Genomic DNA, 18,440 nt, shown 5'->3' on the forward strand with positions numbered 1-18,440 from the left:
TAGACAGGCACATCTAGCCCATAATTTCAATAGTCATCCCAGACCTCTGTATCCATTGCAGTCCACCCTCTGGAACCTTAAATTCACCCACCATTGCCTGCTTGACACTCTTCCCTGGATATTCAGAAAAGCACCTCAGATTCAGAATGGCATCCCTCTCCTCCCAATTCAGAAACATGGCCATCATCCTAAATTCCTCTCCTTTAACCATTCACTTTAAATTACCACCAAAAGCTGACCATTTTTTCTTCTGAATATTTTAGATCTGCCCCAGTTGCTTCTCTTGTCCTCATAGCTATTGCCCTAACTTCTCTCTGTGTCTGTTCTCCCTGGACTATTGCAGTAGTGGCCTCAGTACTGAGCTTCCTTCGAGCCCCCATTCTTGACCCTGTCATGCTCTAATCCATCCTCCACACTGCTGCCAATATGAGCCCTCAAACATGAGCAAGCAAACAGACACACACACACACACACACACACACAAAGCACCACATAGAATACAGAAGGAAGCCTCATCTCTTTTATTTAGTATCCAGGGAATCCACTTTGAGCTTTATCTGCTGTTCCTTCCTCAAACTGCAGGCACAGTTCCTCCAATATGGTGCGCTCAGATTCTCTTCCAGGATTGAGATGCCTTCCTCCAACTTGTCTGCCAAACAAGCTTTATGTCTTGCTGAAGTACTCAAGTGCTCCTCTTCTGAGAAGCCACATTTTATTACTTAGGAAAATTCAACATAACACTCTTATGTTCCCACAGTAACTTATAGATATTCGCATCATAATGGTTGATTGATTGCTTACATGTTTGCCCTCTCCACTAGTGTATAAATTCCTTGTCTTTTCATGTTTGAATCTCCAGTACTGAGCACGACGTCTGACATTAAAAAGGATTTCCTGAAATATTTGTGAAGTGAATTAATGAATGAATGAAAATTAGATCCCCTGTAATTATAATGTCAGGATCTCCTATTGATTTCTCGGTTAGCAACCAGGTTAAAAGTAATATTGATATGGTAGGATTGTAAAGAAAAATCTGCCACTTGATTCTAGAAATCAAGTTGTTTTATGTTTTCATTTCGTGGTATAATAAAATTTGACTTTATCCACCTATAAAATATAGCTATTATTTAAGAAATATTCCTTGGGATGGAAAGAGAAAGGGGATGAGGGAGGACTTAGCTTTTTACTTAACAGTCACATACTATATTACAATGAAGAAGCAGGCTGAGCCAGCAGGATTGCAAGAGACCAGGAGTTCAAGACCAGCCTTGGCAACATAGCAAGAACTCAGCTCTTAAAAATTAATTAATTAATTAAAATAAAAAAATTTTAAAAATAAAGAAGCAACCTATTTAGGGATTTTCCTTTTCCTTTTGTACTTTCTAGTTCTTTTATTATAATTAGGACAATAAATGTATTGTTTCTGCATAAAGAAGCCTGGACTTTCGAGATAGATAGGAACTCCCTTTGTCCTTTTTATGCATTACCTAATGAACCACACTACAGTGAAGAATTATGCTGAAACCTTATTAAATTATGCTGGTCAGTGAATCTAAAAGCCTGAGTTGGTTACTGTGAATGCTCTTGTTTTCAGCTGGGCAGACGATCACGACTCAAAAGAGCTGTTTGGATAGACTGTGGTATTCATGCAAGAGAATGGATTGGTCCTGCCTTTTGTCAGTGGTTTGTAAAAGAAGTAAGTTAAACCCTTTACACAATGTCCGTTTCAGCTAATCAGTGCTTCCCTGTGTTTTTATTCTGCTTAACAAAGTGGGAATTTGAAACCAATGATACCTGATTGAATAACAGTAACACCTTGATTCCATGGGCTGCTTTCAGGTTTATGAAGTTCTCTTGTAACCCTGGCTCAGCTTATCCTCACCTGTGCCCTTGGAAGTGGGAATTGGCGGCTCTCATTACAGAGAAAGAACCTGAAGTTCAGAACCTTTTTAAATTTGTGACAAATTAGGAACTAACCTAGCAATGCATATATGGCACAGCTAAAAACCCAATCTGTGGTGTTCCAAAATAATTTCTTACAAGATATCCAGCTCAGAAAGTTCTACATCACTTGACTTCCTCCTCAAAATCGTTTCACATATGCTCTAACAATAAAGAGATGAACAAGGGATTGCTTGTGCCCTCCTGCTATAGGTCTGTAATTTAGATACCAGAAGACCTTTAGCATCTGTGGATTTAACATTCTTAGTTTCAGTTATTTTTCAGTAACCCTAATCGTTGATGACTCATGGTGATTTCCCATTTTCTTAATGCTTCATTTGAGTCACAAGCCCTCTGAGCTAGTGTGTTGAGTGGGTCCCTATCCCAAGAGTGGGCCAGCCTTTTGTGCCAACACTTTCGTATGTTCTGATACTTTTCTATTCATTGTCAAGAATGTAATATCTTTCATGGTTTTTTTTTTTTTAACCTTGACTTTTAGTTTTGGCAGTTGAGGGGTGGGAAACATCAAAGAAAACCAACCACTAGTACTGATAATGAAAGTGAAAGTCAAAGGATATGAAGGGTCTTAGCCACAAAATAACTCTACAAATTTGTTAGCCCTGTACTTATAGAAAACCATTAAAGACACAAAGGATATTTAAGTATATCGGTTATATTTTACTGTGTTTTATGGGGAAATTATGTGCTGCAGTGGAATTTGTAACTTTGAAAACTCTCCTAGGTCCTAGAAAACACAGCTCACAAATGTCAAGAATGTACTAAATTTACAAAATATCTCTGCCACTACCAAAACCACAAAAGTATGCTTAGTCTTGTAAGTATTGAGTAATAAAATTTTCTAAACATTCCTACTCAGTTTATTGAGTAATTTGCATTCTCTTGAAACACTATTTCATCCTGCTAGGACAAATGCAAAAGCTAATAAGAAATTAACTGTATTACGTTGCATCAAATACCCAATGTATACATATCAACACATTGTCTGCTATTTCAGGTTAAAAAAAAAGAAATAGTTAAGTACAGAACATCTGTTGTTGATAGGATGTAGTCGTGTATATTATTGAAGAACATGAGAATGTATCTCCCCAGCATTCCAGCTAAAGTTTTCCCTCACCCCCAACATACACAACCTTTTCTTTACAACATCTAAATTTACTTTGTCTATTATATTGTTATCATCTTATTCCTGTATCAACTCCAACAAGAGAAACTCTATCCATCTTGTTCACTGTTAAATCCCAACATGTAGAACAACACTTGGCACTTAATAGGTGTTCAAATAGTTGTTAATGCACTGAAATGATGAGAATTCAGTGGTAATGATGTGGAAAAATTTCTGGATGATGACTTGTCAAATCATCTCATAGGATATGAATGGTTCCATCTGGATTTTTGTAGTACACAATCTGTAGAGCTATATACAGCAGCACTGTAACGTGGGCTAAATTTCCAAGGAAGAGAAGGACAGTGTACCCACAGGTACACAGGAAAAGGAAGAGGCATATGCAATGACTGTCAGCTGAGGGCAGTTGATTTTGGAGCAAGAGCAAGAAGCAACAATTGAGATTAGGCTCCATTTCCACCGATACATCATTGGGAGGAGAGGCTTTCCTCTCCATCCTCCTCCCTCCTGCACAGGGCCATCATGTGTGCAGATGAGTGAGGCCATTCCTGTGCCTCTGCTACCCTCCCCACACCTCTTTCACTCCTCTGGATTATGGCTGCCATTTCCTCCTCCACTTTACCACTCCATTTTCTGTCTGAGCCATAGAAGCAACCAGAAATGGAACAAAGGAGGCCTAGAGGTCATTCACCCCAGTGTCACAGTCAAGGTGTCAGCTGGAGCCCTGGGCATGAGGATGTGTGGCTTCACTGGGGGATGATGTGCTTCCAAGCTCACTCACGTGGCTGTTGGTAAGCCTTAAGTCCTCACTGGCTGTGGGCCAGAGATATCAACTCCTTGCCACATAAGCTTCTTCCTAGGCCAGCTGAAAACATGGCACCTGGCTTCACTCAAAGCAGGTGAGAGAGAAAGCAAGAGAAAACAGGCCCCAGATGGAAATCACGGTTCTTTTGTAACTTAGGCTTGGAAGTGACCTCATATCACTTTTGCCATATTTTCTTCATTAGAAGTGAGTCACTTGGTCCAGCCCATACTCAAGAGGAAGGAATTATGCAGGGCACAAATACTAAGAGCAGGAATTGTTGGATCACATTAAAGTCTGCCTACCATTCCTTGATGAGATTTCCCCATAACCACTTACATCCTTATGCAAATGTGAACTGGAAGAAAACATATCAGCCTTTCTAGGATCCTGATAGAGCCTCAGATTGCATAGGTGTTATGTGCACACAGTTGGAAGTCAGGCAACCCCACACTGATGTCAGGGTAATGTCAGCTCTGCCACTTACTGTCTGTGTTATCTTAATGTCAAGTCACTTAACCTTTCTAAGCCTCAGCAAAATGAGGATAATGATAGTATGTAACACATTGGCTTATTGGGAGGATTAAATAATACAATGCATGTGTTCTCTCATAAGTGGGAGTTGAACAATGAGAACACATGGACACAGGGAGGGGAACATCACACACTGGGGCCTGTCAGGGGATGGGGGAAAAGGGGAGGGAGAGCATTAAAACAAATACTTAATGCATGCGTGGCTTAAAACCTAGATGATCTGTTGATAGGCACAGCAAACCACCGTGGCACATGTAAACCTAGGTAACAAACCTGCACGTTCAGGACATGTATCCCAGAGCTTAAAAAAATAATAATAATAATATAATGCATGCAAAAGACTTAACAGAATGTTTGGCATATAATAAACACTTAATAAAATCAATTATTATTAGTATTATATCAGCAATTTGGTATTTTTAAATAACTAATGGAAAGGAACAATTAAAAAGAAAATCAAGCTGGGCATGGTGGCTCACACCTGTAATCCCAGCACTTTGGGAGGCCGAGGCAGGAGGATCACTTGAGCCCAGGAATTCGAGATCAGCCTGGGCAACATAGTGAGACCCTGTCTCTACAAAAAAAAAAAAAAAATTTAATTAGCTGGGCATAGTGGTGCATGCCTGTAGTCCCAGCTACTCCAGAGGCTGAGGAGGGAGAACCTGTTGAACTCAGGAGGTCAAAGCTGCAGTGAGCTGTGATGATGCCACTGCACTCCAGCCTGGGCAGAACAAGACCCTGTCTCAATAAATAAATAAATAAGACTCTGGGAGGCCTAGGCAGGTGGGCCACTTGAGATCAGGAGTTCAAGACCAGCCTGGCCAACATGTTAAACCCTGTCTCTACTAAAATTACAAAAATTAGCTGGATGTGGTGGCGCATACCTGTAGTCCCAGCTACTCAGGAGGCTGAAGCAGGAGAATTCCTTGAACCAAGGGGGCAGAGGTTGCAGTGAGCCACGATCATGCCACTACACTCCAGCCTGGGCAACAGAGCGAGACTCCATCTCAAAAATAAACAAATAAATAAATAAATAGAAATTAAAAAATCAAGGATATGAAGGAACTCAACAGCACTATCAACCAACAGGATCTAATAGACTGTACCCAACAACAGCAGAACACACTTTTTTTCAAGTGCCTATAGAACATATTCTAAAATATACCATATCCTCTTCCAAAACATAGACCTCAACAAGTGTAAAATAATTGAAATCATAAGGTGTGTTCTGTAACCACAATGAAATCAAACTAGTAATTGATAGCGGAAGGATAACAGGAAAATCTCCAAACACCTGGAAATTAAACACATTTCTAAATGATCCATGGGTCAAAGATAAAATCTGAAGGGAAGTTTTGATAATACTTTGAACTGGTTAAAAGTGAAAATACAACATATCAAAATGTGTGGGGCATAGCTAAAGCAGTGCTGAGAGGGAAATGTATAGCACTAAAGGTATATGTTAGAAAAGAGGAAAAGTCTCAAAACAATAAGCTCTTCCTTCAATGACCTAGAAAAATAGAAAATAAACCCAAAGCATGCAGAAGGAAGGAAATAATAGAAATAAGAGCAAAAATAAATGAAATTGAAAACAAAGTTATTAGAGAAAATCAGTAAAACAATAAGCTGACTGGAGTGCAGTAGAATGATTATGGCTCACTGCAGCCTTGATTTCCCAGGCCCATGCAAATCTCTCACATCAGCCTCCAGAGTAGTTGGGACCACAGGTGTGTGCCACCAATTCAGGCTAATTTTTTTAAATTATTTTTTATAGAGGCAGCGTCTCCCTGTGTTGCCCAAGCTTATCTCGAACTCCTAGGCTCAACTCCCACCTCAGCCTCCCGAAGTGCTGGGATTATAGGCATGAGCCATGCACCTGGCCTGGTTATTTTAAAAGATAGATAAAATTGACAAAGCTCTAGCATGAGGGACAAAGAAAATAAGAAGATGCAAATTACCATTATCAGAAATGAAATGGACTATCACTACAAACTCTGAAGATATAAAAAAGGTTAATAAGGGAATACTGGGAATAATTCTACCCATGTAAATTTGACAACATAGACAAAATGAACCAATTAATTGAAAAACACCAACTACTACAACTTACCTATTAGAAAGTAGAGAATTTGAATATCCCTATAACTATTACAAATATTAATTTATGATTTTTAAATTCCCCAAAAAGGAAATTTCAAGGCCCAGAAGCTTTCACTGGAGAATTCTACCAAATGTTTAAAGAAGAATTAACACCAATTCGACACAGTCTTTTCAGAAAATAGAAGAGGTTGGAACACTTCCAATTCTTTTTATGAAGCCTGATACCAAAACTAGAGGCAGCACATGAAAAAGAAACTCAGACCAATATCCTTCTTGAAAATAGATACAGAAATCCTGAATAAAGTATTAATGGATAGAATTTAGCAATCAAGAAAAATAATTATATACCATAGCTAAGTGAGATTTATTTCAGGGATGCAATCCCAGTTTAATACTCAAAAGTTAATCATTGTAATCCACTGTATTAAAAGCTAAAGAAGAAAAATTATATAATTTTATCAATTGATGCAGAGAAAGCATTTGACAAAATTTAACATACATCCATGATAAAACTCTTAAAGAAAGAGACAGGAAATTTTTCAACAGGATACAAGATAAACATACAAAATCAATTTTATTTCCATATACATAATAGCAATGAACACGTGGACACTGGAATTTTTAAAATACAAGATTATATACAATTACTCAAAAAAGTGAAATACTTTTAGGTGTAAATCCAGCAAAACATGTACAGGACTTACATGCTGAAAACTACAAAATGCTGCTGAAATAAAGAAAATCGAAGTGGAGAGACATACCACATTCATGGATTGGGAGATTTCGAAATAGTAAAGATGGCAATTCTACTCAAATTGATATAGAGATTTAACACAATTCCTATCAAAATTTTAGCAAGATTTTTTTGTAGCCATGGATAAGATTATTATTAAAAGTATATGGAATGGCAAAGGAAGTAGGAGAGCTAAAACTATTTTGAAAAAGAAGAATGAAAAGGGAGGGAGGATTCATTCCATCTAATTTCAAGACATACTATATACCTACAATAATTAAGAGTGTGTGGTATTGGTGAAAGGATAGACATAGATAAATGGACCAGAATAGAAACCCAAAAATAGATCCACACAAATATTCCCAACTGACTTTTGACAAAAATGCAAAACCAATTCAAAGGAGGAAAGACAGCGTTTTCAACAAATGGTGCTGGAGCAATTGGATATTCATTGCAAAAAAAAAAATGAATCTTTTTTTGTATATGGTATGAGTCTAACTCTCATACCATATACAAAAAATTAACTCAAAATTGATCATGAATTTAAATGTAAAATGTAAAACGATAAAACTTTTAGGGGAAAAAAGCATAGAAGAAAATCTTCAGGATCTAAAAGCAAGACAAAGCGTTCTTTGATTTGACACCAAAAACATGCTCCATAAAAGGAAAAGTAGATACATTGTACATTATCAATCAAAATTTTAAACTTTTGCCTATGAAAAACTGTTAAGAGGATGAAAATGATAAGCTGCAGACTGAGAAAAGATATGCAAATCACATATCTAATAAAAGACTCATTTGGAATATATAAACTCAAAACTTGACAGTAAAAAGCAAGCAATCCAATGAGAAAATGGGCAAAAGACATGAAGAGACATTGAACCAAAGTGTATACATACAGATGGCAAATAAGCACACGCAAAAAAGATGTTGTTGGGAAAATTAAAGCCACAGTGAGCTATCACTGCACACCTATCTGAGTGGCTAAAAATAATCAGATAGGTAGATTTATATCTATAGATGTATAGGTAGATCTATACATCTACAGATATATATCACAAATATCACCAAATGCCAGGGAGGATGCAGGAAACTAGAACACTCATATGTTGCAGGTGCAAATGTAAAACGGTAGAGCTATTCTTGAAAACAGTTGGCAGTCTCTTTTCAAACTAGGCATGGAACTACCATATGACCCAGTAATTGCACTCCTGGCATTTATCCCAGAGAAATTAAAACTTATGTTTGCTCAAAAACCCATGCACAAATGTTTATAGCAGCTTTATTTTCAATAGCCCAAAACTGGAAACAACCCAGGTATCCATCAACAGGCAAATGGTTAAACAAACTGTAGTACATCCATACCATGGAAAACTATTCAACAATTAAAAGGAACAGATTATTGATAAATGCAGCAACCTGGATGAATCTCCAGAGAATTATGCTGAATGAAAAAGCCAATCTTAAACAAATGCCTATTGTATTATTTCATTTATATATTGTTCTCTAAATGACAAAATTATGGAAATGGAGAACAGATTAGTGACTGCTCAGGGTTAGGGAAGGGGTGGAGTTGGAAGGAAAGTGGATGTGGCTGTAAAAGGGCAACATGAGGAATGTGTGTGAGGATGGAAATGTTCTGTATCTTGCCCATATCGATGCCAATACCCTAATGGTAATATTATACTACAGTTTGGCAAGATATTACCAATGGGGAAAAATAGGTAAGTGGTATCTGTCTGTATTCCTATAATTACATGTGGACCCTAATTTATCTCCAAATTAGAAGTTTATTATAAAAATAATAGCCAGGCTGCATATCCCTGGTTTCCATTCTTTGGAACCAGGTGCTTCTCTTGCCTAGAGAAACAGTCAATTTCATCTCTGCTCTCTCTTCCCTACTGTGTAATCCTCATCAGCTGGCCCTGACTCTCTCTGCCACGGAAACCAGAAGTATCAAGCGGGGCTCTGGCTCTGTAAGTTCATCTCTTCTTTGGCCAGCATTACCATCCCATGCCATGCCTGGAGAGCCACTTCCACTTCTGCCTCCATTCCAATTTAGTAAAGTGATCTGTGGATGTCTATTTTGAAAACACAAAGCTCAGAAAACAGTGATACAGAAGCAAACTACCAGAATTAAATGACTGGTAAATTGGGCTTCATTATTTTATTATTTTGAAAATCGCAGAAATGAATTCATTATCTCAACAAATAATTGATAGTTCCTAGTTGACAGACATTTTTTAAATGCCAGATATACCACAAAACTTATGGGTTTTAGTCTTTTAAGTTGATAGTCATTTAATTCTCTTGGAAAATGTAGAGCCATCACCTTTCTGTTTGCAGTACATTCTACCTCTCTTTCTTTCCTAATATTCACATAGCACAAATTTTTTTAATCATGTAAGTAGAATTAAGAAAACAAATGGTTGGTACACTTAGATTGCAAAATCTTTCTCTTGTTGAATGCTTGCTTACACCAGGTTAGCAAAACCATTACCAATATCATATGATATTTATGGTGCCATGGGACTTTGAGGGGAGAGGAAAAAGATGAACACAGACATGCTGGACTTACTGTTGAAATGTATACTACAGATGCTCCTTTCATCACAAAATTAAAAAGGAGTTTTAAGAAATATTCCCTTTTGGCGTTAATTTTTTTTTCTTTTTTTTTTTTTTTTGAGATGGAGTCTCGCTCTGTCACCCAGGTTGGAGTGTAGTGGTGTGATCTTGGCTCACTGCAACCCCTGCCTTCCAGGTTCAAGCGATACTCCTGCCTCAGCCTCCTGAGTAGCTGGGATTACAGGTGCGCACCACCACACACTGCTAATTTTTCTATTTTCAGTAGAGATAGGGTTTCACCATGTTGGCCAGGCTGGTCCCGAACTCCTGCCCTCAAGTGATCCACCCGCCTCAGCCTCTCAAAGTGCTGGGATTACAGATGTGAGCCACCATGTCCAACCTAAAGTTTCTTAAATTTGTCATGGGCCAAGAGGGATGACACAGACACTAAGTTCATCAAAGAAAGAAAACTAGAATAAATACATAAGGAGAAATAAGCAGAGATACACATACAGAACTTGGAAGTTATCTTTCTGCAAATGTAAACATATATCTACAGAAGAGCAAAGAGACTTAAACCTGAGAATGGGCAAAGGCCAGGGAACAAAGAGAATAGACAGCAAGGAGATACTTGTAAAGAGGGACACTTACAAAACTTAAAAGTAATGGACTTGAAAATTAAATTTAACAATAGAGGATGGCTCACACCTGAGGCGGATGGATCACTTGAGGCCGGGAGTTCAAGACCAGCCTGGACAACATGGCAAAACCCCTTCTCTACTAAAAATACAAAAATTAGCTGGCCATGGTGGTGCATGCCTGTAATCCCAGCTATTCGAGAGGCTGAGGCAGGAGAATTGCTTGAACCCAGGAGGCAGAGGTTGTGGTGAGCCGAGATCCCACCACTGCACTCCAGCCTGGGCAACAGAGCAAGACTCCATTTCAAAAAAAAGAAAAAGTAGAGGAAACTACCAAGTTAAAATAGGGTTGAAAACAGTATGGCAGTTCTTCCAAAAGTTAAACATAGAGTTACTATGTGACCCCAAAATTCCATTCCTATGTGTGTACCCAAGAGAACTGAAAGCATATCCACACAGAAACTTGTGCATGAATGCTCACAGCAGCATTATTCATCATAGCCAAAAAGTGGCCATCAACTGATGAATAGTTTTTTTATTGGTATAACCATACAACAGGGCATTATTCAGCCATAAAAGGAAGGAAGGTATTAAGATACAGCAGTGATGGACCTTGAAGACATTATGCTAAATGAAATGAGGCAGACACAAAGACTCATATATTGTATCACTCCGTTTATATGAAATGTTCAGAGAATAGGCAAATCCATAAAAACAGGAAGCAGATTAGTAGTTGCAAGGGGATGGAGTAAGAGGGAATTGGAACTAACAACTACCAGGTTCTTTTTGGAGTGGTGGAAATGACCTAGAATTCAATAATGATGATGATTGTACAGCACTGCAAATATACTAAAAACCACTGAATTGTACACTGTAAAATGGTGAATTTTATGTTCTGTGAATCGTATCTCAATAAGAAGTCAATGAAGTGCTGATACATGCTACAACATACATAAATCTTGAAAACATGCTACATGAAAGAAGTTGATCACAAAATATTACATATTACCCGATTCTATACATATGCAATGCCCCAAATCAGCGAATTTCTGGAAAAAGAAAGTAGATTAGTGGTTGCCTATAGTGAGGGAAGAGGATAGGATTATGGGGTGGATACCTAAAGAGTAAGGGCTTCTTTTTTGGATAATGAAAGTATAAGGCCAGGCACCGTGGCTCAAGCCTGTAATCCCAGCACTTTGGGAGGCCAAGGTGGGCAGATCATGAGGTCAGGAGTTCAAAACCAACCTGGCCAACATGGTGAAACCCCATTTCTACTAAAAATACAAAAATTAGCTGGTGGCACATGCCTGTAATCCCAGCTACTGTGGAGGCTGAGGCAGGAGAATCACTTGAACCGGGGAGGCGGAGGTTGCAGTCTGCCAAGATTGTGCCACTGCACTCTAGCCTGGGCAACAGAGAGACACTCCATCTCAAAAAAAAAAAAATATATATATATATATAAAAAACTATATAGTGATGGTTGCACAACTCTGTAAATATACTAAAACACAGTAAATTGCACAATATAAAAGGATGAATTGTAAGGTGTGTGAATTATATCCCAAAAAAGCTGTTATTTTTTAAATTAGGGTTAAATAGCATTCCCTCAGAAGATATTTATATTAATCAGTTCAACAAATTATTGTTGATCACCACATTTTTAGCATTCTGCTTATATTATGGGCATCAACAGAAGTGTAAATCATGGTACCTGCACTCAAGGGGTCTGCATTCTATTTGAAGAGGAATATTTATGTGCAGGAAACAACATAAAATAGTGTGTCTTTGGAGGCCTAAGTGTACTGATTATAGTGCCTGAAGGAATTAAGGAATTAGAAAAATCCATTAAGACTTTAGAAAGACAAGGTTTGGGGAAGCTTTGTGGAGAAAATGATTCTCAAGCCTTGACTGAGAAGTTGGAATTTGATCAGGGAAATGAAAGTATTCCAAGAAAGAGAAAAGATTAATGTTGAGAATGAACATGATATGTGGGTGTTGTAGATTTAGTGAGGCAGCAACGTACAGTCTATGTGAGTAAACTCTAATGCCATATAATGCTGCTTGAAAAATTATAGTAAGCCTTGGAAGCCAGGCAGAGTTTGGTCCAATGAAGCAAAATGAGAAGACACTTGCCAGGTGCAGTGGCTGACACCTATAATTCCAGCATTTTGGGAGGCCAAGGTGGAAGGATCACTTGAGCCCAGGAGGTCAAGGCTGCAATGAGCTGTGATCACACCTCTGCACTCCAGCCTGGGTGACAGAGTGAGACCTTGTCTCAAAAAAAGAAAAAGAAAAAGAAAACACTGATAAGGAGCAAAAAACACGTCCCATTGTCAGAGAGCTTAAAGATGAAAGGCAATGATATATGGATGAAAGGAAGGAGAAAGAACCCAGAGTGAGGGCTACTAACTAGAAATTTATAGGGCAGGAATCTACACATAGACAGGAAGAGTGGATGTAGGAATGGAAAGTGAAAAAACCATATAAAAAAGTTCAAAGCAGATATTCATTCATACTATCAAATGCTTATTGAGCACTTCTTTTTATACGAAGGCAGCATGCTAAGTCCTGTAATGGCACAAGTACTGTCCTACAGTGCACAAAACATTAACCCTTTCCTCAATGCATTTGCAGTTCTACTTGGGAGAAGAGACAGACACAAAAGAAGGCAATGATAAAAAAAGTCTTTAGGAATTGATGATTGGCTTGATATGGGAATGGAAGAGAAGGATGGATCAAAGATAAGATGCCCAAGAGATTCGTGGTGTCATTGAAGTTGGGGGAGCATCAGCTGAAGCATTGGCAGGACCATTAGTCTGAAGGGAAGTACCCAACACAACACTACACTAAGCTGGTGAAATGATTAATTTATTCAGCAAGTTAATTATCAAGTGTTTACTACTATGCACCAGGCCAGGCCCTGTTAAGACACTGTGGATACTGGATAATGGGGAGGGAAAATCAAAAACTCTGCTGTTATCCAACTCATGGATTCTCATGGACCAAAAGAATGAATGCTGTTTGATAAGAGGGAAAGATCAAGCAAGCTGCCAAAATGAATGAATATCTGATTCACAGGCCTAATTTGGGCAGCAGACAACCAAGAATAAATTCCAGTGATTTTGTCTGCTGTAACAAAGTTGTGTGTAAGTACTTTTCTTGTCTGTATTACATAAGTTGATAAGAAGAGACAAGCAAAGGGATGGAAGATAGTAGAAGTACACCATTGAGGTCCTGGTACAGATTTAGGGCAAGTAATATCTATATTTAGGATTGCCTAGTAATTTTCAGAGGCAGCTCATTTTTACATCTTTTTGTTTTTTTAATTGTGGAAAGGCCACTTTAATTCTTTGTTGCCAGTGCAGATGGAATAGCATTTGCTCCATTTTTCAGAATAACCTCCAACTGAATGAGGCAATTTGGGCTTTGTTCGCTTTTGCTAGTTTGAGATTGTTGACCTCCCAGATTGAGTATCTCAAGCTATGGCTGGTGCTTGCTGGCCCAGAGTTATGCATAGCACTCCAGTTTTTTTCCTCAAATAATTCTACATCGCTGGGATGAATTTGACCAGAGTCATTATTTGTATAATATTAAGAAAGTAACTCAGGGAAATATTTGTTTGATTTCCAAGTAAAGAAGACATTTCCAAGCATAAAAGCAAAGAAAGAGGCGTAAAGGAATGACTGATAGCCCTGACTACATAAAAATATTTTAGTATAGTATTTAATGATGAAGAAAACCCTTCATGACATGTTGCTATGTTTAAAAAAAAAACCAGCATGGACAATATAATTCAATTTTGCAAAATCTGTGTCTGAGAGTTATATAGATATATACCTGAAAAAATGCCAAATGTTAAAAGAGGATAGGATCATGGGTAATTTTTGTTTTCTTCTTTATGCTTTTCTGAATTTCCCAAAATTTTCTACATAAAACATGTCAAAAATGACTATGTTTTTAAAACTAAACTCAGTTACACTTGAGTCATATATTTCTACAGGTTTTTAGAATCAGCAGTTGAATTCTATTTAATTCAGTGGCAGACCAAAGATAAAGCAAGGGCTTGTGAAAAAAATGTCTGGGACTAAAATGGCCTGAAATGGAAAGTTCTCCTAGACATTGAAGATGTGTAATATACAGGTGGATCTAATTTGATCCTGTTACAGAAAGGCAGCAGTACAAAAAAAAAGAAAGAAAGAAAAGAAAAGCAATAAAACATCCTTAGTTCTCCAAGTGAGCCACAATGTTCGTCTGCTGTCTATGTAATGTGAAACCTCACCCTTCCAGGCCCAGTTTGATTATTGGAAAACCATCTCCATTGCACATTCCCACCCATCTACACTCAGCACTGCAGTGATGGCTAATCCTAGTGCCAACATCTGGCATGAGATTCAGATGTACTATGCAGATGATTCAAATAAAAATAAGAATAGGAGACTTTCAGGGAAGCAGGTTATTTTCCAGGCAGAGCAAGTAGTAATATGTGAGGGCTACGGTGGGTTGTCTGTTTAGGACAGAGCTCTAAGAATGACTTAGAGCTGTGGTTGTAGGAGAAGTCCTCCAACTGGGAAGTCTTTCCAGAAGGGGAAGGCTCTTCTCCCAGGATCCAAAAGCTCTCCAGGGAATAGTCCTTTTGGATAATCATTTCTTTCAGTCTCGTTATCTCTTGCTGCTCATTAAAGGTAAAATATAAGCCCTCAGATATTGGCATGAAACACCAAGGTCTTGGTTAAGAAATAGATCACTAAAAATAAACATTTTTAAGAAGAGAACTTAAATTGCATGTATGTGCCAAAAAACAGGGAATAAATAATTGAGACAGCTGCTAAGCCCAGATCAAGTATCTAATGAGTTCAGCTGAGTAAGCAAACACGTCTTTGTTCTTAATTACCTAATGGAAAACAGCTCATCATATGAAAATGATCTTCACTTTTTAAATTGTCTGACTTTGGTTCACTGCCTTTCTGAGTAATTCTGATATTTTGGTTTGCTTTTTCCTGGCCTTCAGTACCGTTAGTTCCCTGTGTTCTCCCATGCTCACTCTCCCCAATCTCCTTCATTCTTCACATCCTCCAACCTATCTCTTTCTCCCTTCTATCCAATTTATAATGCCTTGAACCTATGTTCAGAGTTTTGATTCAATATTTGTTTAGTTTCAGTTTGACTAAACTGAAATCCATTGCATTAGTTGTACTCCGCTACCTAATAATAGTGAGTGTTCTGGCCATTGTGTGGACAGACAATGCTTGCTTTCCACCAGTAGCACCAGACTATAAAAGTGGCGACGCAAGCTGAAGCAGGACAGAGCAATCTTCACAATCAATGAGAGAAATTGTTTGTTCCATGATCCTAAGAGCTTTTGTCAAAATATTAAAAACTCTCTTACTTTGTTATACATGTATTGGGAAATGATTTTAAGTAGTAAAACTAATATTTAGTATGCTACATTTTAAATCATGAGAAATACTGTGAATTAAAATGTCTTATTTCTTTGTTAAAAAAAACCTTATAAAGGGTAGTTTGGATTGTGCTCATTGTCTTCTCTCTGTATAGCTTACAATATGAAATAAGCATCTTTCATAAAAAATTTGCCTTGGCAGATTGTCATACTCCTCTCTTCACTGAATCAGCTTCCAATATTTTTTTTTCCTTTGTACTTTCAATGTCACTAAATATCTTACTTTAATGTGAAGTGTTGCCAGGTCACTTCTTCTGGAATATCATCATCCTTTTCATCCCAACCACTTGCCTCATCTGTATTGGTAAGTTGGTCCTCACTGTATTCCTGTGGCTGCATATTTAGAGCTGAATGGTGCAGTGTCAACATTCCTAGTCAGCTATTTGTTCTAAGCTCCATTTATATTTGGTTCAGATCTCACCTCCAGCATTAGGACTTTTCATTTCTTTGCCACACTTTCACCTTAGTTGGACAATTTCCTCTTTCCACCATCCATTATTGTAAATTACCTTGTAGATTTATCACCGGGAAACAAGGACACAACACAACTACACACTTTGCTGTCTGTGTGTAAACTGATTATGACATGCGCAGTAGTGACCAATCAACCACTGACAGACTTTCAAAGAAATAGTAGAATCGATCACAGATCTTGATGCTCATTTTTATTTATATAGTGATTTGTAGCAGTGGTAACCAAAATTCACACTTCTGTGGGAGGACTGGTGTTATTTAACTAAAGTGCAGTAACAAATTTGTGTATATAAGAGCCATGCAAAGTGAAGACATCTGTACTTTCTTTTTTGTTGGGTAAAATATCCTTACAGATTAGATCTTCACAATACCAAAGTTGTCCTGGCTTCTTCTCATGAGCAAATACAACCAATGAATCACTGTTGTTAGGCTATCTCTGTGTGAAGTGTGAAGTGGCATTACTTAGGAAAAAGAATACACATGTATCTAGTAGTATATTCTTCCTGGTGACACAAAACATTTCAAATATTTATGTCTCTTATTAGAAAATGTAGATTAATTGACAACATTTTCTAGTCTTCACCTGCCCTGTTAGATTAGTCACTCTGGGTGGTTCTAAGTATAACTAAGTATAAAAATAACTAGAATATACAAGATGAGGAGATCATTTTCAGTTTTTCACCCTTCATTTATGAAGCCTTTTCTTCTCGTTACTTTCAAACTGTTATTTGATTGACCATTTTGTATTTAATGAGCATCTTGTAGTGTGATGTCAGCTATCTTTATAGATTAAGCTCCCCTTTGAAAAAAAAAAAAACAAAACAAAAACTTCCCTGTAAACTCTCCCCGACTCCAATTGATTCTTCTGGTATTGAATTTAAAATACCTCCTTTGTGTTGAGATGCACCCATTTTGGTGCCGCAGTGTTTACCTGTCCTAAGTGATACTCCTGTCCAGTCCAGTTGAGGCTGGTCTTCAGCTTGATGGTGACTGTGCCCCTTTCTTTGGCCTTAGCTGTAACAGGCTTCGTTCTGCCAGTGTGTCCTGCATTGGATGTGTGGTTATTTTTAGGTCCTCTGCAGTGATTCTAAAGTAAAAATAGAAGAAAGTTTTAAAGCTACCTTTTTAAAAGCCATTAACACCAATCCTCAAAAAAGTGATCTCCATATTCCATGCTGTCGTGAACTCTAAGAAAGCAACATCCAACCAAGTAAATCCGAAAGCATTGAAAAGGAGGGAAACCCTTTACCTCACTTTGTCATGCCACACAAAGGCATTAGTCATGGCAAAATTTGTCTTTGATTTTAACCAAAGTTTATTTGGTGAATTCTGATCTATAACATGTACATAAGTATGTAGAGGCCAAAATAGTCTTGGCAGATGGTGAATACCAAATAGATTCATTCTATGTCTTTCTTAATTAACTTCAGAAATGCCCCAATCAGTTCCAAACTTATCATTTGCCTGGCAGAAGATAATACTAAAAACTTTCCTTAATATCTTTTAATTGAAAAAATTGCTTTGGTGAAGCCTCTTTAAAATAAATTTAAGTGAGGTGATGCAGTACCTAGGGACCGCCACACTGAGGCGTGTGGTGCATTGTTTTGCAACTGGCTTTCAGATCCCGACTGCTTAAGTCTTCCTCATAAGCAACAATAGTAATAAAGAAATTAAACTTTGTAGGTCCAGATGCAACTTGATTATTGGGCATCTCCTTTTCAATGTGTGTGGAGGATATGTATCGATTGCTAAAAATAGTTCTACACATTAGAAGAAAAACACACCCCTGTGTTCTTCATGGTTATCATATGTTAGAATAACAGGAAATAGAAAGACACATGGTTACGTTTCTTTTAGAAACCCCTATCTAAACCATAAAAGACAAATGATCTGTGTCCTATTATTTAAGGCACTCAAGCAAGGAATTCTCCTAAATGTCCTGTTCAGTATTTAACAGTCATCACGTCGTGATGATTCTTGCTTTGTGTGACCAGATGGAGAATAGCTGAAATTCTTAGAAAGTTACAAAAATCACAAATATAGCATATGCA

At 37.7% G+C, this 18,440-nt stretch overlaps 1 protein-coding gene across 1 annotated transcript in view; it reads left to right on the forward strand.

Moving 5' to 3' along the window:
• The window catches only part of CPA6 (carboxypeptidase A6), a 320,694-nt gene that overhangs the window by 237,300 nt on the left and 64,954 nt on the right, over positions 1-18,440 (forward strand). Inside the window, exon 6 of the mRNA XM_004047127.5 lies at positions 1,595-1,696. Within this exon, the coding sequence (XP_004047175.2) occupies positions 1,595-1,696 (102 nt within the window). The remainder of the gene's footprint in view (positions 1-1,594; positions 1,697-18,440) is intronic.

This window comes from Gorilla gorilla, chromosome 7, assembly GCF_029281585.2.
Source record: "Gorilla gorilla gorilla isolate KB3781 chromosome 7, NHGRI_mGorGor1-v2.1_pri, whole genome shotgun sequence".
NCBI lineage: Eukaryota > Metazoa > Chordata > Mammalia > Primates > Hominidae > Gorilla > Gorilla gorilla.